We start from the raw sequence: 20,768 nt of genomic DNA on the forward strand, positions 1-20,768 counted from the left end.
TGCAAAATCATGCATTTGGTGCCATGCTGGTAAATGTTTAACATCTGGTGTACTCGGGGGGAAGGAGGGGTGAGGTGGGGGGCAGAGTTCTGATTTTTAGCATTTGCGGATTTCAATGCTATAAATGCATTTATTACTGGTTGATTTCAAGTTATGTAACATCACTGAATGTGGAGTTGGGAAGAATGTGCACAGTGGCCTCTGCTGAGCTAGAGAAAGCTGGTTCCAGTGTATGGGTTGGAGCATGGGTACCTGTCCCTTCCCAGATTTGCTAATCAGAGCCTCCGGGTTTGAAGGCCCAGAGGATGAGTTTTAACAAGTCTCCTGGATTATTGTGATGCTCATGAAAGTTTGCAAAGCATCATGGAAGTCAGTGGCTTCCTAGGTTTCCTGCAGAGGTGGAAGTGAGGACATCCAAACAGGTAGCTTTGTTGAAGGCACAAATTATCCCATGGAAGAGGAGTGTGGGGTAGTGTACTTTAATCTGGAAACTCATCAGGAGATTTTAAGGCAGAAAGACAAAGAGCCCAAACAATATATAGGAAGAGAAAACAGCCACAGAAGCAAATAAAATATGGAAGAAATGACAGTGGAATTTGCCATTAGTGAAATCCTAGATGACCCAAGGAGAACTGCTCAGAAGTTTCTTGTGGGTGAGCTAAGATATAAATATAAAAATAAATCTTTATCAAATCCGATTAGTAGAACTATACAGCCTAAATGCAATCTGTAAATGGGTAAAACAGCATATGATAAAATTTGTCACTAACTAAAAATAGATTAAAGAATCAAATCAGTAAAATTTAGATCCTCAAAATTTGCTGGGAAAAATTGAACTTGAGAGAAATAATGACTATATTGTTTTGTTTGCTGTGAATATATGTATGTGTTATAGTATATCTATTTTGTTGTATTACGTATGTTTTACCACAATAAAAATAATGCATTTTCTTTTAATTTTAGTATTTCAAAAATTACTTAGTTTTAACTTTTTAAAATTCTAAAATTAAAAGAAAATCCATTATTATTTTTTTTTATTGTGGTAAAAACCACATAACGTAAAATATACCATCTTTACCAGTTTTGAGTATATGGTAGTGTTAACAAACCACGTGCACATTGTTGTAAAGCAGATCTCTAGAAATTTTCATCCTGGAAAACTGAAACTGTCTGTGTATTGAATGACTCCCCTTACTGCCCCCCCAAGCCTCTGACATTCACCATTCTACTTTCTGTTTTTATGAATTTGACTACGTTAGGTACCTCATAGATATATAATAATCATGCAATATCTGTCTTTTTCTGACTGGCTTATTTCATTTAGCATAATATCCTATGAATCATTCATGTTGTAGCATATGACAGGATTTCCTTCTTTTTTAAGCCTGAATAATATTACTTTCCATGCATATATTACATTTTCTTTATCCATTCGTTCACTGATGGACATTTAGGTTGCTCCTCCCTCTTGGCTATCGTGAATGATACTGCAATGAACATGGGTGTGCAAATATCTCTTTGAGATCCTGTTACCAGTTCCTTTGGATATATACACAAAAGTGAGAAGGGAAAACATGTTATTATTAATTGTATTTGATTATTAATTAATAACAGAATAATAAATATATAATTTTAAAAAGTCATAGCTAGAGTTTTATTGGAAATTGATGGAATCATTCATTATGCCTGAATAGAACACAAAGTTAGGCACTGGAACAATGAAGAACTCTAAGATAGTCTCTGCCCTTTAGAGGTTTCGAGGCTAATTGATGAAGCAATACCAACACATGAATAAATAGATCACAATGGTTTATTTTAAAAGTAAATTAGTTCATTGTATACATTGCTGGTGCAAGTAAAAATTGGTCAAACCACTTTGGAAAACTGTCTGGCAATGTCTACTGAAACAAAAATGTGCCTACTTGTGACCCAACAATTCTAGGTATATAATAGGCCTAGGTATATACTCAAGATAATTGCATATATCTAACAAAAGACATGTACAAAATTTTCAAAGCAGCTTTACTCATATCAGTCAAAATTTGGAAAGCCTGAATTTGTGGGGTGTTGAATGGATATATACATTGTTGTATATTACTACAATGGAATACTATACAACAATAAAAAAGAATAGCCTGCTCCTATATTCAGCTACATGGATGAATCTTACAATGTAATGATAAGTGAAAGAAGCTAGATGCACATGGATAGAAACTGGATAATTCCAAGTTCAAGAGCAGGCAAAACTAATTTCTGGCAATACAGGTCATAGGCGTGGGTAATGACAGTGAAGGTAAAGGTGGTAGCCTTTTGGGGTGCTGAAAATGTTCTATATCTTGAGCTGGGTGGTGGTCGCACTGGTATACGTGCATGTAAAAATTTACCAACCTTTGTAGATTTTTACTTTTTATTGTATGTGTGTTTACTGCAATTAAAATTTTTGTTGTTGTTGTTTTAAGTAAATGAGTTAGTTTCAGAGGAGGAAATGATGGGGAAGATCAAGAAGTCAAAGCAGACTTCAAAGGGGAAGTAAGAATCAAGCTGGATTTGATGTAAGGTAGGAGTTATTCAAGGGAACTACATGAGGGAGGTCAGTTCAAGCAGGAGAAAAGATGGGAAGAAATGCATAGTGGCACGGATGTCCAGAAGGGTTGGCAAAGTTTGTGCTTGCCTCTCCAATAACCATCTTCTCTTCCCCCCAGTATAGAAGCCTTGTGGGTTGGGTAGGACTGGCTTCACCTTAACTCCAAGAGTGGGTTTAAATGGTTTGAGCCTTATCAACATAATTATTTAGGATGAATGTAACCAGTCATTGCTTGGTTTGGGTCAAAAGCAAGTGTCTTCCTAGGATAGTAGAGTTAGAGTCCAGCTGAGGCTTTAGTATCAAAGCTTAGGGAGAACAAGCAACTATCCCCTCCTGAAAGCAAACAAAAAAGTTTAGAGCTGCAGTTTCTGATGGTAGCCATTTTGGGGAACATGAGGGAGTTAGCCTGACATAGAAAGTTGGGCTGAGTTGAGAAAAATGTAGAAGATACAAAGCTGAAGCCCTAATTGATGGTGCTAGACTTTTTAGATTTGCAGGCCCATTACTGTCAACCCAGTTTGAGTGGATTTTTATGCTGCTTTGTAACCCAAATAACTTTTCTAATAACCTAGACACAATGTCTCTTGAACGATTCCTTCTAGTTTCCACAGCCATAGCACAGCCCACCTTCAGACTCACAATCACTGGTTGAAAGAAGTGCAACCGATTTCTAACCTGGTCTGTGCCTTCCTTTTCTTCTTATCTTCATCTTCCTCCATATTGTTTCCCAAATGATCTTCTCAAGGCATACCTGATCACTGCTCCTGTGTGCATGACCCTACTGGTTCCATGCATCAGGAATAAAAGTTAATGGGTCCAAGTTTGCCAATTGAGTTTTAATACCTTAGTTCTACTCACGAACCCTAATAAGACCCTTAGTCCTTAGCCAGCCTTTGCCAGATTTAGCGCTTCAGCCCAGAATGTGCTTCTCTCTCTACCTGTTTGATAAGAATACCACTTCTCCTTCCAGATCCAGCTCTAACCTTGTCTCTTCTAAGTCTTCAGATTTCTCCTCCTGGTGATTACTCATTAGGCTATGGTCCTGTAGCAAAATTTTATGTCCTGATAGGTCTCAGCTCAGTGTGTTAGGAGTTGGGGTGACTTATATGTCTGGCCTACCCACTAGGATGGGATGCTAGGAGGTCAGGGGTCCTGTTTTTTCATCTTGAATTACTCACTGTATCTTGCCTGGCGCTCTTCATAGACGAACCGCTCAATAAAGGTATGCCATGTGGTTAGTTGACTAGAGACGAAACTTCCATTAGGGAAAAACATCGAGATAAAGTTACAGAGGTAAGTGGGAGCTGTGAGGGGAGTACAGCTTTTGAAGGATTTTAAAAACCACAGGTTAAGTATATTAAGTTCAATCAGTTTTATTGCACTTTTGCATAGGCAAAAGTTTTCCTTGTTGTTTTCTAAAATTCCTTGTATTCTTTCTACAATGTTTATTTTTTAAATCATTTATCTCTTCATTCATCTCCTTTTCTTTGGTGAGGAGTAGCTGTTGGTTTTGAAATAATATGCAGTTTGAGAAGAGAAGAGATAGAATGAGGAGGTGATCAGCTTTCATTTCTCTTCTCCATTATGATCCCAGGGTATGCTTCATGAATATTTTTGCAAGCAAAGCAATGAAGCCCATCTACTAAAGTGGCAGCTTTAAATATTTTTTTATAGTAACTTTGTATGCACATACTGTGCTGTATATATTCACCTGAAACAGGCTTCTGTAAAACAACATTTTCTCTTAATTCATGCAATGCATGTTGGTATTGTCTGTGTTGTTCTATTTCACTTTGAACAAACCCTGTAAATCAATTTCGTGACCATTAAAGAGTTGAGGTCTGAAATTTGAAAACTGTGACACTAAAGAGTATATCTTATAATTGCTAGGTTACAGTCATTGGATGAACACTATGCCAAGTGCATCTGCTAATACTATTATATTTAATCTGTCATAATAACTTTATGACAGATTATTATACCCATGATGTGGATGAAGAAACTGAAGCTTGGGAATACAGCCAATTGCCAAGATCACATGGTTATTGCATAGAAGAGCTGAGACTCAGACACAGGTAGACCATGCTTATAGCTCAGTGGCAGGTGCTGTGGCTTGAGGTCATGGCCAACTGCAGAAAAGATCTGCACGTGTTGAACTTTTAAACCTGCAGCACACACAGGGGAGGATGAGACTACCAGGGTGCAGACACAACAACTTCGTTTCTCCTCTGAGGCCCTGTTCCTGCCCTATTTTCCCAATCCGTAAGTCCTTCAAAACATGACAAAACCCTTAAAATAGAACATGCAAACTATACTAGATAAAAGTTTTATGAGTAGAAGGAAAACTTCCAGAAAGCTGGCATTAAATCTTTTGAGTCCTCTGTAACAAAACTCCGTGGACACTAAGAATAAGAGATTTTGTTTGGCTTTTTTTGTTTTGTTTTGTTTTTTGTTTTGTTTTGTTTTGTTATTGTTTTACCTTCCTTTTCCAAACCCCTCAAAACATCTAAAAATAGATAAAATAAAACTTCTGCTCTATTGTGTGCCTAGGTCCAATAAGGAAGGTTTGTTATGGTTTGTTAACCGTATGGTTTGTTAAACTTGTTAAAGCCATGACACATGCCGTCGAACTGTAAACAGAAGCATGGTCTGCCTGTGCCCAAATCCTAGCTCTGCCATGTAGTGGCCATGTGACTTCAGGAAATTTGTTGTACTTCCGAGCCTCAGTGTTTTCATCCATAAAACGTTATAAGAGTGAAGCAATACTATGACAGTACCTTTTAATGCATTCATAATAATGAAGAGACTGTTTTCATGGTTGGGTAAATTAAGGCAGTTATCCTTTAGGGCCTGGGATTGAGGTGACAAGGGGCCCGGGGTCCTGTTTCAAATCACACTGAATAGTCACCAGCAACATTTACCAGCAATGAAATCAAGCTGACATGAAACCATGAAACCTTAAAGAGAACCTGATTTGAAAAGTTATGAAAGCTATGCTCTTCAGTATAAAGCGTGCATCCTTAAGAATGTAGACAGATTCTTGATCCACTTATTTAACAAATAGTTACCAAATACTTAATATGTGCCAGGCATTGCATTGGGTGTGAGAAAATAGAGTGAACAAGATTCCTGTGTTACCTGCATTATGGAGTCTGCGGTGTGACGGTGAAGACAGGCAATATAAAGGTAAGTATATTAACAAAAGGATCCCTATTGAGAAAGCTGCCACTAAGGATATAAAGCTGATGTGGCAGGGAATAATAAGAGGGGTGCTTACTTTAGACAGAATGGTTAGGAAGGTTTCGAGGAAGAGGTGATGTTTAAGCTGAGCCCAGAAGGATGGTAAGAAACCAATTGCATGAGCCACCAAGAGAAAGAATCATAGCACCAGCAAATGCAAAAGGCCCTGGGTAGGTGGGACTGTGTGTCAGAAAGCTCTGGACTTCCTCCACACACACTGACTAATCCCTCCTCTTCTGTCCTGCTTTTCTGACTCAGCCTTACAGTGTATGTGGGGCTCCAGTCTGGGGTCCTTGATGGTTGTGCCCTTTTGATATATCAACCTAAAATTACACTGGGAGAGCTCTTCCTTTTCCACCTATCTTCCACAGGCCATATCTTGCTCATGGTGACTTCGCCATTCAGTCAAGCGTGTCCTTGACTTTTATATCATTCTGATTTTTTTTTTTTTTTTTTGCGTACGTTTTTGCCTCAGGGCCTAAAAGAAGAAATGCTGACGCAGGTAGACACTAAAAAATTATTTGCTGAATTTTTGGGTGAATTTCATTAGATCATCAAGGAGCTGAGTGTGTGTGTGCGTGTGTGCGTGTGTGTGTGTGTGTGTGTGTGTGTGGTTTTGTCTGCTTATTTATTTTAGCATGAACAAGATTCGGGGAGATCCAATTGGATGAAATTTGAAGAGGAATGGTATGGCATTCTAGACTGGCATTCAGTTACTGGAGGGCTACTTCTGCCTCTGTAACTCATTAGTGATATGACCTTGAAATCTTGAACTAAACTTGAGGGTTTGGTCCAAGCCTCCTTCAACGTCTGTTCTATTCTATGATTCATTGTGTTTCAATATTCGCCACTCCATCCATACTCCTATGAATTAAATGTTATCTTTAGGCATCAACTTAGTTTATGCAATAATGATGCCTTACATTTCATAATAATTCATCATTTTCGAGTACTTTCATCTCTACCATCTCATTTGATTTTAACCAGTCATGTAAAGTATTTGAGACAAATTAATTTTTTTGCTTTCTGACAAGACGTGAAATTTTCTCAAGGTCACAACACAGTAGAAAGGGGAATGACATTTGTATATACTGTCCTGACTATATGTGGCACAATTAATTGGACAGAATTGCTACCATGTGGAAGTAGAACAGTGTTTACACCCTAGAATAGTGGTCACCACTTATTATTATTTTTTTAATGTTAACAACTATTTAGAAATGCTGAACTCTACAGAATCTTTTGCTTTTCTAAATTCTGCAGTGGCAAGGATCAGAAAGGTACTCAGGTTAGCTCAGTTGGGGAAGGGGAACACCGCAGAAGTTAGCTATCTTATGGACAGGAGGCAAGGTGGCCCTCATAATAATTGGAAAAGTATCTCTACTCATTTCTTCCTAGGACTCAAGTTGTCTGCTTTTCTCAGAACTTCCAAGATCTTTCTTATCTGAAGAACAGTTTCCTCTGCTTACTCATGGTTCTTGTTTCCCCATAACCATGGCTCACATGGCTTGGCTTCCTGGCACCAGCCCTGGCCAGCTGACTCCAACAAGTCAGATCTATCACTCACCATAGACTACTGCCAATCTCTTCCTCTTTTAGCTCCTGTGATCCAATCAGCTAGGGCTGGTGAGACTGGGACAGGAAGGAGTCATGTGGTACCCACATCAAGTTCTACCTCTATATCAGGATTTATGAACAGGTTTTTAAATAAGGGAGTGTGTAGATGGAACACACATCCCAAAACATGTCTGCTACGCTTCCCTTTTTATCCAAGTTTCGCAAATTCTATTGAGTCTTCCTTTCTAAGGTGTCTTTAATCTTCACAAGTATAGCTTTGTAGATATATCTATTCTTCTGATAGTTCAGGGAAAAACAAAACAAAACAAAAACAAAAGCAATCCACATTTGTCCCTGAATTTAAGATAGGAAGGATGGTTGCATGGTTTTTGGACTATTGGTTGTTGTTTAAAAAAAAAGTGCTAGGGGCACCTGGGTATCTCAGTCAGTTAAACGTCCAAGTCTTGATTTTAGCTCAGGTCATGGTCTCAGGGTTGTGAGATTGAGCCCCGTGTCGGGCTTCATGCTGAGCAGGGAGTCTGCTGTAGATTCTCTCTCTCCTCTGTTCTTTCTCTGCTTCTCCTCCTGTTCATTCTTTCTCAGATAAATAAATAAATCTAAAGGGAAAAAAAAGTGCTAGCAATCAGTTGTGTGCATTTAGGTCTCAGACCTGATACTATCATTTGTTTCTGGAGAGACCATTTATTCCCCTTGAGATTCAGGAGAGGGAGACTCTTATAATCTAACTAGAAACTGGAAAGAATCTTAAAGGATTATCTTTTAGCTTCTGTATTTTACAGTAAGACATTGACCTCAAGCCTTAGGTCACGGAGCTGATTAGAGGTAGAACCAGTGGAATATTTCTCCTAAACAAATGTTTGTGAACTTTTTATTACATCATCTCAGTACAGCCCTGTAGAGGCTTACTCTGGGAATCAAAGATAATGCAGTGATAATGCAGTGAAAGTACTGTCTACGTGTAAAATTTATTTTAAGATGAGAATATGGAATGGGGAGAGAAGACAGGAATCTTCACAATGTGTGAATATACAGGAAACAAACTCTAACTGCCCTAATTCTTGTTTTCTAAAAACTTACATATGAATTAAAGATCTTGAAAATTGATCTGAACTCTGTTACTGCCACAAAATTGCATCAGAAAATGGAGATTAGGCTGTTCCTGCTGCCAGATGGTATAGGAATGTGGTTGAATGTCGACTCTGATCTCAGACTGCCTGGCTTCAAAGGTGGGTTCTATCACTTAATAAAGTTGTGTAATTTTAGGCAAGTTTGTGTCATTTACCAAAGTGCCCTGGGTCAAGCTACTCAACATTGCTTGCTTCTGATTCTCTGTATATAAAATATATAATATAAAAATATTTTTAAAATACCCTATAGAGTTATTTTCAGGATTAGAGCAGCCAACATTTGAAAAAATTCTTATAACAGTGTATGGCACACAGTAAACCCACTATGTGAGTGTATACTGGTGAAATAGAGAAATCTCCCTTTAAAACCTGTGGACTAGATTAGCAGTATCAGTTGGTTTAGCGAGGAATTAGAGATGGAAAGGGAAGTTTTCTTCTGTGGTGGCTCCATCTTTATCCCTTCAACTCATGAAATCCGTGAAGTGATCATGGTGTCACAGACCAGAAAACTGGCTAGAGAAGGCAATTGCTTGGCCAGAACTGTAAGTTGGGTCAGTAGCGGTTCATGGTAGAAACTTGATTTGAGTCTACGACGAAATAAACGAAGTCCTCTCCGAGTTGAAGACCTTCTGGACTTACAAAGTTCTCACTCTTCCAAAGAGGGTGCTAGCAAACGATGGGGTGGGGGTGGTGGAGGCGATGAGGGTCCTTTCCTTCTTCAGGCCCACGAACTACAACTTGGTTCAGCGGCCTTCTCCCACGCAGCGCAAGCCTGGCTAAGAGGACTGGCTCCACACTGCGGAAGAATCCGGGCTCTCGCTTTCTGTTGGTGGGACCAGCCCGGCCTCTCCCCAGCCTCCCTCCAGGGCGAGCCAGGGCATCTGACTCCCCTGAGGAAATCTGTGGCGTGTAATGCCTTAATTTATTTAGAAACTACACTTCTGAGTAAAAAAAAAAAAACAAAAAAACCAAAAATAGGGAAGACCACGGAAAAGGAACAAGAAGAAGCACGCAAGAGCACGGGGCCTGCGAACAGCCCCAACCTCAGTAGCCCTTATGGTTCGGCCCCACGCGCGACACCAGACAGAGCCCAGCCACCCGCCTCCGGTCCCGGAGGAGGCGTGGCCCTCACGCGCCGCCATCTTGGGCGCCTCTCTAGGCGCTCTGTTTACTACTCTATGGCCGCTCGCTCCCGCCCCGCCCCTCCCCAGTCATTGTCTGGAGGAGCAGCCGCGGCCGCAGCGCCTTCTCTTTATAAGCCCGCAGTGCCCGGATGTGAATGGATTACAATGTATCTTTCAGGGAAACCTATTATTATCAATGTGACTCCACGGGGGAGTCAATGGTGATGATGATGAGGAGGAGGAGGATGATGATGAGACACCTCTAAACTTGGAACAAGTTTAAGACTTTATAAGAGGAGAAGAAAAAAAACCCACCAACAAGATTTGTTTGAGGAAAAATTCTAACTATCCTGTATTGATATTTTTTTTTATAAACAATAAGAAAAAGTTGTTGGATTTTTTTTTTATGATTTCTTTTTTGGGGGAGGGAATTTTGTTGCAGTTTTATGGTGGAAAATGCAAAAACCAGAGCCAGGTGCATAATCTTGTATTCTGTGGATATCCCTGGAGCAGAACTGAGTACCAGTTAAAATACTTTTTTGGGGGATACACATGTGAGATACTAAGTACTTGCAGAAGATTTTTGTCTTTCTTTTTAAAGTCACTTTCCTTGGAATATTGTGAGCATATTTGTGGCCATTTAAGGTAACGTTACAATTTGCTGTCAGAGTAAACTGTTTGTAATTGAATTTAATTTTTAAAATGTCGATCCCAATGTTTTATTAAAACAAAAGGAACAACCTATTAAATAATTGCCAATGGGAAAAAGTGTGTGCATGCATTTTGTATATGTACTTGCACATCTAGCAATTACAGGATTTCTGGAATGTGTATTTTAACACACGTTAAAATAGCGTATGTTGCATATACTGGATAAAGCACGCTTGTTATTACGAAACGATAGAATTATGAAGCTTAATTTTAATCCTAAAAAGTGATGTGAAAAAGTATGTTTTAAGAGCATGCAAGGCCTGTAATGGTAAATGTTGAATTCAAAACTTATAGTGCTGGCGAACGGGGACTTAGCGTGGCTAGGAACTCAAGTGTAAAAACAAAACAACATCCACCCTCAAAAATTGCCTTTTTTTTTTTTTTTTGGCGAAGTTTGCAGCTATACTAATCTGTGACTTAAAAGGGAGGGGAAAGAAAGTATGCAATTTAGGTTTCGCCCCCAATGCAAAACTACCGAAATGAAAATCTCCCCAGCAAAATGTGGCTTGGTTTATATATGGAAAAGAAAAATATTGTTCCTCTTGGCAAAGTCTTTTTGCATCACGTGTATTTGCAGCCTAGTATAAACTTGCTTTGCTGTGTGTGGATGTGTGAGTGAGAGGGAACGAGAGTCAGAGAAAGAAAGAAGTGAGGGGATGTAAACTCGAATAAATTTCAAAGTGCCTCCGATGGATGAAACGGGCAAAAACTGAACTGTTCAGGCTTCAGATTGTAACTGACGATCTGAGGGAAAATGAGGTGCTCGATGAATTTTCGTTTGTATTTTTTTGCGAGGCGGGGGAGGTGTTGAGATTTTTTTTCTGGGGGGGGTGCATCCCAGCCAGCCCGACCCGGGCGAGCCGCGTCTCCCCGCCGGAGCCCCCCCACCCATTTCTTTGCTGAACTTGCAATTCCGTGCGCCTCGGCGTGTTTCCCCCTCCCCCCTTCCCTCGTCCCCTCCCCTCCCCGGAGAAGAGAGTTGGTGTTAAGAGTCAGGGATCTTGGCTGTGTGTCTGCGGATCTGTAGTGGCGGCGGCGGCGGCGGCGGCGGCGGCGGCGGGGAAGGAGCAGGAGCGGGCGCGGGCGCAGGAGGAGGAGGTGGTGGTGGTGGAGGCAGTGGTTAGACATGAACGCCGCCTCGGCGCCGGCGGTGCACGGAGAGCCCCTTCTCGCGCGCGGGCGGTAGGTACCGGCGCCGGTGGGGCTCGGCGGGCTGATGCGCCGGGCGGCGCGGGGCTGGGGCTCGGCGGCTCCGCACGCTGCTCCGCGCCTCCCGAGCCGCGGGCTCCCGGCTCCCGGCGCTCCCAGAAGAGACACCCCTTCCCCTCCCGCGCCTCTTCCCTCCCCCTCATCTCTACCCCCCGCCCCCCCTCCCCAGCAATGCCACTTGGAGGGACCGGTGACTTTGCCAAGGGCCTGACTTTAATTTTTACAACCCTTTCTTTCACAAATTAGGGTGCTGGACAATTACAGGACCCGACCCTCCACTCTGCTCCCCCCCTTTCGCCGACCTTGTCACCCCTCCCCCTTTGGACGTGTTTTCACTCCAGAGACGCTCATCTTTAATTTCTTTATAGCTACTTTGAAATGCAGAGGGGAGTGGTGTGTGTGAGTGTGTGTGCGTGTGTGTGAGTGTGTGAGTGTGTGTGAGGGGGGTGGGGTGGAGGGTGGGGGGAAAGTTGAGACCGGATCGTTCTGAGTAGTTTCTCTTTTCTCTGTGATCCATTCATTTCTCGCTCTACCTCCTGTTGCATAAAATGATGCGCTGAAGAGCGGCTTTTTTTTTCCCTTCCCGGGTTTGGTTTTATAGTGGATGTTACCAGTTTTGATCGTCTCTTTGGAAATACAATATCAATATCGCTTTTTTTTTTTTTTTTGCTATTGCTGCCTATTCCATCTTAAAAAAAAAAACACACCAACAAACTCTCCCATCCCTCCCTCCTTTCCACCTTAATCCCGCCCGCCCCCACATCCCCACCCCCAACCCCCCCAGTCTCCAAAAATCCGATTGTGTTTTCTCCAAGGATTGGGACTGGATTTTCTGATTGCGGTTATTTCCATGTTTCTAGGTTTGTGTGATTTTGCTAAAATGCATCACCAACAGCGAATGGCTGCCTTAGGGACGGACAAAGAGCTGAGTGATTTACTGGATTTCAGTGCGGTAAGAAAGAACGGTGGAAACTAACAACAGCTGTGAAAAAAAAAAAACAAAACAAAAAACCCAAACACTTCAGCTAGAAACCAATAGTAGTCTAAAGGACAAGAATAATTTTTAATTGGCTGAATCCTTGGCAAACATGAAGGTCTTTTTGATAAGTTTTTAACTACAATTTTTGGGTGTGATGGACGATTCAGGCTTTTTTTTTTTCTTTCCTTTTTTTCCCCCCCGAGTGTAATTACTTGCCTTGAATTCCCTACCCACCGGATCTCCAAAATAGTGGAATCTCACCCCAAATGAAAGGACAGACAACCCTAAAACTTGGCCTTATCTGAACGTGAGAGTACTCATACTTTGCGCACTACTCGTTTTATTTTATTTTATTTTATTTTTTTGGAAATGGAAAAGAGAAAATAGGAGACCCAGTTGTCTCTTAAAGTTTTAAATTGATGATGCTCTGGGTTCGTAGGACCTGTAGTCCTGTTAGTTACATCTTTTCCTAGGATTCTGAAAAGTCGTAGATGTGTGCTGAGCATCCTACATTCTTTAGAATCCTTTAGACTGTTTTGGTAAATTTACAGTCGTGAGATCAGCACAAAGCAAAACTTACACACTTGTGGAGTTTTACGGCTGTAGTTGGTCCCTCTCCATCCCTTTGCTTCCCTTTCCCAAACCAAGTCCCAGACCTGCCAGGGTAATTCATTCATTTTTGATGCCAGATGAGTTTGGTGTAAGATGCATTTGCAAAGCAAAATAAAAAGAATCCACAAAACACACAAATAAAATCCAAACCGCCTTCTAAGTGGGGCTCTTTCATGTTGCTGCTGCTGCCGCTGCTGCCGCTGCTGCTGCTGCTGCTGCTGCCGCCGCCGCCGCCTCCGCTGCTCCTGCTGCTGCTGCCGCTCTTCTGGACCTTCTTCTGGAGAAATGGCTTTCGGAAGTTTTGCCAGGAAACGTAGCCCTAGGCAGCTTTGTAGCCCCCTTTCTGCTTGCTGCACTTTCTCCATTCGTTCCTTTGCTTTTTGCAGGCTCTGACTCAGGGAAGGTGCGCATTATCCACTAGATACGTCGAAGAAGAGGGAAACCAATTAGGGTCGAAATAAATGCTGGAGAGAGAGAGTGAGAGAGAGAGAGAGTGAGAGAGAGTGAGAGAGAGAGAGAGAGTCTTGCTACAAATTGCTCTCATGTTAGAGACGAAATGAGAATTTAGTGCAGGTGGCACTTTTATATTTATTTGGGTTCACATATGACAGGCAAATCCTATACGGGATGGAAATGGACATTGCCACGTTTATGGCCAAGGTTTTCAATATCAAACAAACAACTTTGTTCTTCTCCTTTGTAAAACTAGTGTTTTCTAGAGAGGCCGCTGCCCTCCAACCTGAATCTTGATAACATTATGGGGACTGTGTTTGTTTAAAGTGTAGCAGTATTGCCTAGTGCTGGCAATCTAATGAACCTGAGGAAAAAGAAGGAATAGAGTGGTAATGGGGGGGGGGGTGTGTGTGACTGGTAATGTTATGCTTGTTTCAGTTTTAAGTTGGATGGTGATGTATTTTACTAAAATGAATCCTTAGCATAAACTCTTAAGCTATTTGGTAAGAGTATGAAAGATCTTTGACAAACTCTGAAGGCACAAATGTCTTCTTTTCGACAGTAATATTTCTTTGTTTCTTTTAGATGTTTTCACCTCCTGTGAGCAGTGGGAAAAATGGACCAACTTCTTTGGCGAGTGGACATTTTACTGGCTCAAGTATGTAAATTCTTTTCTTAGCGTGTAGTTAAATGTTCTTAGCTGTTTATTCACTCAATGTATATTTTTGGCTCTGTTGAAGTGTTCTGAAAAAGTCATTGAAATTTTAGCCTGTAATGATATGGTTATTTCATTATCCATCAGTAGTATAACTTACACAAAATGTTATCTTTTGCAAAATTAAAAATAGGCTTTTTTTTTTTTATCAATCAAGGAAACTGTCTCAGAATGCCATTACTTAATTTAAAAGCAATTTTCTAATACAGTTGTAATCAAACATGTGAAGATAAAGCCAGTGTTGACATGTGGAAAATGAATTTATTTCCCTATTTGAAAATACAGGGAAAAATCTCACTCTCAAAAAAAAGGGAAAATCCTTTGTAAATAATATTAATTATTAGGTACTATGTATAATTAATCCTTTTAAAGAAGTGAGCACTTAATTTTGCAGATGAATGCTTCATAGTAAACCATAGCTGTAAATAGAGAGGCTCTTGCTCTCTGAAAGCAAAATATGAATTCATTTATCTTTAAAATATTCTTTTTGGTGCTTTAGCTATTTTTTTTCCCTAAGCATTTCCTTGTGCAGTGAATTTTTGCTATATTTAAAGTTGCAAATTTGGAAGGACTTTTACATTTTATAAATGAAAGGTCTTTGGGTGATGCTTAAAAAAGACGTTAGCGCTATTCACAAAGGAATCTGTGTGCGCAATGATTATCTGGCATCTAAGGAGGAGTTTTAATAGGGGACTCCCTGAAGGTCTCTTATTAAAGTGAAAACTGAAAATATGATATTCACTTAAAATGGTGGTGGTGTTGTGGTTTTTTTTTTTTTTTTTTTTGGTCTAGTAAATTTCATATAGAAAGGAGGCATACATGGTTTCCTGTTATCCTTTAGGTTTAAGGCTTAAATCCATTTATGCTTTTTAAGCAGCTGCAGTATTTTAGGAGTTCTGGCAGTGGTAAATAACACTACATTAGACAGAGTACCATTCTTAAGTCAGACTGTTAAATGTTGACATCTTTTAGCTGTGAGATGCCAGTGGAATTTTCTGTTAACTATTGAATATAATTTCATATCTCTTAATTTTCATTTGATGCTCTGGCAATGAAAGAAATCTGTTCACCTTTATGATTTGTATAATTGGTATGCTTCTATAAAATTAGTGGCTTTTAAAAGTTGCTCATTTCTAAATGAGTTACTTCTTCTTCTGGCCCCCATAAGACTAAGTTTTATCTCTATAATTTGATTTATAATATTAGAGAATATAAGATGCCTCCTATAGATCTACTTTATCTTTTAAATTTGGGGGTCCACTTTAATTAAAAGTACTATTGACCGTATAGTTGTGTTTTGCTGTCTTAGACCCTGTTATATTTTTCATTTAGGGACTTAACATTTTTTGTTGTCTTGGTATTATGTCTTCCAAATTTTGGTGTAGTATTCTCCACACAACTTTGTAGCAAAGATCAGTACAAGTATCTCTTGTGGACAAATTAATTTTTCATGTTAGACAGTATCAAAACAGTAACTAACTTTATCTCTGACAGTAATTTTCTTCATGATTTTACTTAAGAAAATGTGTATTCAGCTTAAATCTAAAAGTAGGTTATGTCAGAAAGGCCCAGAGATAGACTGCTTTCAAAGTGCAAAAAACTCTTTTGCACTCTGTGAAAACTGACACATTTGGAATAACTTAAGTGTATCAGTTTAGGTATGGTTTAATAAAGTAAAGTGATTTAGAAGCATGAAATTGTGTTACATTTAAAAAGACAACTGTGCATCTGGTCCCTTTTCTGTGTTCACATTTCAATAAAGTCCTTGCTATGATGTTTAAGTGTTTACAGAGAGTACAGGCTGGATAATGATGAATATGTATTAATGCATTTTAGTAAGTGATTATATATTGAACTTACACAGTTCGTGAGACAAATACACACACACACAAACACACACAAGCACACATACACACACACATAATCCTAGAAGAGATTTCATTCTTAGTGAGATGTGTTGTGATATTTCTAATAAAGATGCTGTAATTATTTTTAGGTGTTGAATTTTAAGTTACAGTGTACCACAGTTGCAGTTTTCAGGCCGAAATATTTACTTGTAAAGGTAAAAAAGTGTAGTGGCTATTTTGTTCTGGCAGCTGGATTGAAAATGCAGGGTATTCATCCAATGCAGTATGATGGTGACTATAATATATGGAGTACAGATTGTAGTGTTGGTTTTTCTCATCTATTCAAGACGTATTTGAACACAGGGCTATTAGTGAAAAAAATGGCTTATATTTCCACTCTACAACAAAGATAAATCTCTTTTAAAGAATATCAAATAGAAGAATCAGGAAAACTGCACTTTGCCCTTTAACTGGAAGGATGAATTAGGAAACTTTGGACAGAGAAATAATTATATAAATTTATTTCAGGTTAATATCCATTGTCTTGAGTAGGCTCAGATGTCCCTTTCATGGGTAGCTTTGAAACTTGGGTCTAAGAAAAAAAGACCAAAACTATAAGTAAGTAAACTGTTCATATTTGCAAAACCAGCCAAATTTCTTCAAAGTGAGGCATGGTGATATTTCATGCTTAAAGTTCCCAATAGCTTTTGAATTGATTAATATGGGATGCTCCATCGTGATTTGCAATGTGGGAATGAAAATAAAGTGGCCATATTCCCTTTAATCTTTCATTTCACAAACATGGTTTTCCCTACCACCTTAAGAAATGGTGAGGCTGCTAGGGAGAATGGAATGTAACCTGAGCTATAGCCTGACATTCCCAGGGAGCATTTTTCACATGAAAGGCTTTTGTCAACCCAGGAAAGGACCAGCAGTTTTTGTTTGATGTTTGCAGGTGTTCAGCAGAGAGCACTAAAACAATTCAGGCATGATGGTTCAGAGCTTCGATGACCTTAACAGAATGAATTGGTGGGCTCTGGAATTATTTTTAAGAAATAGTTGTAACCTATATGGTAACTTATGTAAAGGGATTTAATATCCGTTATATCATTGATCTTAAAACAAACTAAAAGCATACACATCCCTGGATGATTGGAAAATTATGCTCATTAAAAAGTAGGGTGGCAAAGTCACCAAAAGAAAAAAAAATGCACCTAGAGTCTATAATTTATTGATGAATGGGGGTAAATTTTTGATTGTAACGAAAAGACTGTTTACCTTTGAGTCTTTTATGAGCAAAAGAGAAACATACTAGCTTTGGCATCTTTTTAAAAAGTAGTTTTCGAGTTGGGCCACTAAAATGATCTATACTCAAGAACAGCCCTGGTCACATCTGTTACATGTATTTACAGTTAGTCTGTGATGGATACTACATCTTCCTCTCTCAGTTTAAAAGTTGAGCTTTTCCCCCCGTAACTGTTTAGTTTTACTTAGGTGTTCAGTATTCGTTAAAGATTGCCAAATGAATGGGTGTTTGAACAATTAAGAGCAGCAGTAAAATGCACCACATCCCTGTCGTGGTCATTTTTGGAAGAGGAGAAACATTTTTTGACGTTCGTACAGTTTAGTTAACCTCTATCCACATAACACCAAAATGACACATCAATTTAGTAAATTCAGGGCGAAAAAAAATGGATCCAACGGGTGCTTTTTGTATCACAGAGAAAATTCAAATGGTCAGCATCCGGAATTCATTTCTGTCCGTTACAGTTTGAGTTCATGGTTATGGTGTGAAAAAAAAATGATCTCTCCTTACAGGCATTTGTTGAGTCGAATCATTTAATTGTGTGTGTCTGTATTTGTGTGTATGTGTGTGTTTTAAAACAGCCTTACTATTGTAGTACAATTCACAGTGGTGGTATGGCTTTTTTGTAAGAGCAGAGTAATTTAATAGATTTAAAAATAGGTAAAGTGACATTAAACCCATTATATTAGAATCATAGAATTTTGAGGATAGCCACCCTCTAGGAATAGACAGCCCAGTGCCTTCCTTGTACAGCCAAAGAAAACTGAGGTTCTCACCTGTGCCTTTATTTGCTATTCTAAAAAACAAGTTTTGATTTGCTAATTCTTTATGGCTCTGCACATCCTTTATGGGGATAACTCTGGTTTTACTACTGTGTTTTTCTATAATTTGTGTCGCATAATAGGGTATAGGATGTGTGTGCTGATACTGCTTCTGCATGTGCATGTGCCCTTTGAATGCTTTTTAAGGTTTAGAACTGTGTTTTGGATTATTGGTCATTCTCTTTTACCTGACCTCCCCTGTGACTATTTGCAAGATTGAATAATAGGGTATAGATGGATAGGACACTGACAAAATAGAAGTGCTTCTTAATATGTCAAGTGGCGTACCGTGCACCTTGTATTTACTGTATGTTTTGACTCCTTCCAAGAACCATGAGATGCAAGGATTACTATGCTCAATTCATAGATGAGGAAACTGAGATTCAGAGATTTTCAATGACATGCTCTCAAAGCAGCCAGTAATGAATTAGGTTTTAAACCCAGGTCTGCCTAACTCAATGTCCTTTTCACACATACACACATAGTCTGATATAGATTATTTTTCAAGATTATGTAGACATAAGAATATATTATTGAGCCTTGGCATGTAATATTACTCCTGATCTTTAGAGTAGATAAACACTTTTTAAAAACATATTTAAGATAATGATATAAACCATGATATTTTTCTTGCCTTAGTATCCAGATAAGCTGGCTTTCTATTTTATGTTGGACTGCAATATCACTTGGTCTGTTTCTCTATTATCATTATTATTATTATTATTATTATTATGAAGAGAATATAGTAGATCTTTTGAAAGTTGTGCATTCATTCTGTTGTGAATAGACAGTCCGCATGGGTGCTCACGAAAATACTTCGTTTTCAGTTATTTTTATGTACCTCAACCAACCAAAAGTTGAGGTAATTGAGCCTCCTCTGTTAATATCTAAAAAATAAAGATTTACTATTTTTAACTGTAAAAAAAAGTTTTTGCAGTTCGTTGTTAGATCTTTGAAACTTAATATTCAAGAACAATAATCCTAAACTCCATCTGCATCACTAAAATAAGCAGTTTTGAAGTTTTGATGTGTCTATTACCAGACATGTGCTTAAAATGTTACGTTTTCTAAATTCAGAAGGAAGAAGCAGTACTCTATCTGACACTGACTTAAGTAAATAAAATGCATTAAACAAGCGTGGGGATCCAAGATCTGTTGAGACAGAAATGCTTAACATTTTTGACAGCATCAGCAAATTATCTTTTCCCTACTATTGTAATGAGAAAATCACTTAAATAACAGATGAACAGCTAAGTCACATAAACATATATAATAGAACTATGTAATGAAAGTTTATGCTGTTAATTGCTCGAATCTGTCTTAAATGCTTAGAATCATGGAGCAGTAAAGACTGTCATATAAACAGTTTTGTTTTGAGCTTAAAATTATTCCTTTTTGCTTTCATCTGCTATGATAAACAAAGTAATTTTGTAAGCTTTACAGATCAAACATTTACTCCTAATGGTAAACTACATTTTATATTGGAAGTTTGCAACCTCGTCCAAGGCACAGAGTTGAGTCCTGGTGGCCCCAGGCCTGTGATTTTCAACGTTTAGTATTATGATGCTATTTAGATCTGTTCCCATAAGCCAAGATAACAGATCTCAAGTTGCCTAATAAGGAACATGGTGTGTTTTGAAATGTTCTTCAGTTTACAAGTCTTGAACCAAAATGTTCTTGGCCGAACCTTTAGAATATAAATCTATATGTTGAGTAAGTCAGATCTTGCACAGATATAGCATCAAAATGAAGCTAGGTAGGAGCAGAAAAAAATCCCCCTTTCCTTATTTTTTTATTTTATGAGCTATATTTTATGACCAGGTGTTATTCCAAGTTCATTAGATAGCACTAAGTACTAGAGAAAGTAAAGCACATCATAGGGTTATGTTTTTTTAAAGGTTATTTGTGTCAATGATTCCTTATTACTCTGAATGAAATTTTCGAGAATGACCACAAAATTTACAAGCTTACACTTGGGTTATCCATTTTCTAAATCCGCGAGCCCATTTAGACTTAACGGTGAGTTTGCACATGAGTTTTAGGTGGACACTTCTGAACCATATGCCTCTTAATGCTTATGAGAGAGATGTTTGAGAGGTACTCATCTAATCTTTAGAGAAGATTGGTTGACGCTTTGTTATAAGCAATATATATACTATTTTTAAATGTCCGACTCAGAGGAATAGCAGAAGTGTTGAAAAAGGTTGTCATGTTTACTTTCATTTCCAAAATAAATAAAGGCCCAGTTAATCAGCATATCAAATACCCAGGTGTGTTTAAAATCAGTTTATATGGATGAATTTCAGGACCGTAAGGAAGTATTTTATTTAAAGGTGCAGCCACAAGATTGTTCAAATGGATGCTTTTGTACTTTTGTGTGACAATTAACATTTAATGAATGACTTTCTAGACTGCCATTGGTGGTAATTACTATATGTAGTTTATTAACTGCAATCCATTGT

General features: G+C 38.8%; 1 protein-coding gene across 11 annotated transcripts in view; it reads left to right on the forward strand.

The window, feature by feature from the left end:
• Positions 1–9,780: 9,780 nt before the first annotated feature.
• TCF4 (transcription factor 4) overlaps positions 9,781–20,768 on the forward strand; it is a 348,341-nt gene continuing 337,353 nt past the window's right edge. For 6 of the 11 annotated variants that reach the window (XM_045790150.2, XM_045790149.2, XM_045790152.2 and 3 more), the window contains exons 1-3: positions 11,406–11,546; positions 12,434–12,525; positions 14,203–14,275. In XM_045790150.2, coding sequence (XP_045646106.1) covers positions 12,454–12,525; positions 14,203–14,275 — 145 coding nt within the window. In that variant the 5' untranslated portion in view covers positions 11,406–11,546; positions 12,434–12,453. Of the gene's footprint in view, positions 10,299–10,997; positions 11,124–11,405; positions 11,547–12,433; positions 12,526–14,202; positions 14,276–20,768 lie in introns of those variants that run through there. The other 5 variants (XM_045790146.2, XM_045790147.2, XM_045790145.2 and 2 more) reach the window with 5 other exon arrangements.

This window comes from Ursus americanus, chromosome 19 (assembly GCF_024610735.1).
Source record: "Ursus americanus isolate L20-20 chromosome 19, mUrsAme1.1.p, whole genome shotgun sequence".
Classification (NCBI taxonomy): domain Eukaryota; kingdom Metazoa; phylum Chordata; class Mammalia; order Carnivora; family Ursidae; genus Ursus; species Ursus americanus.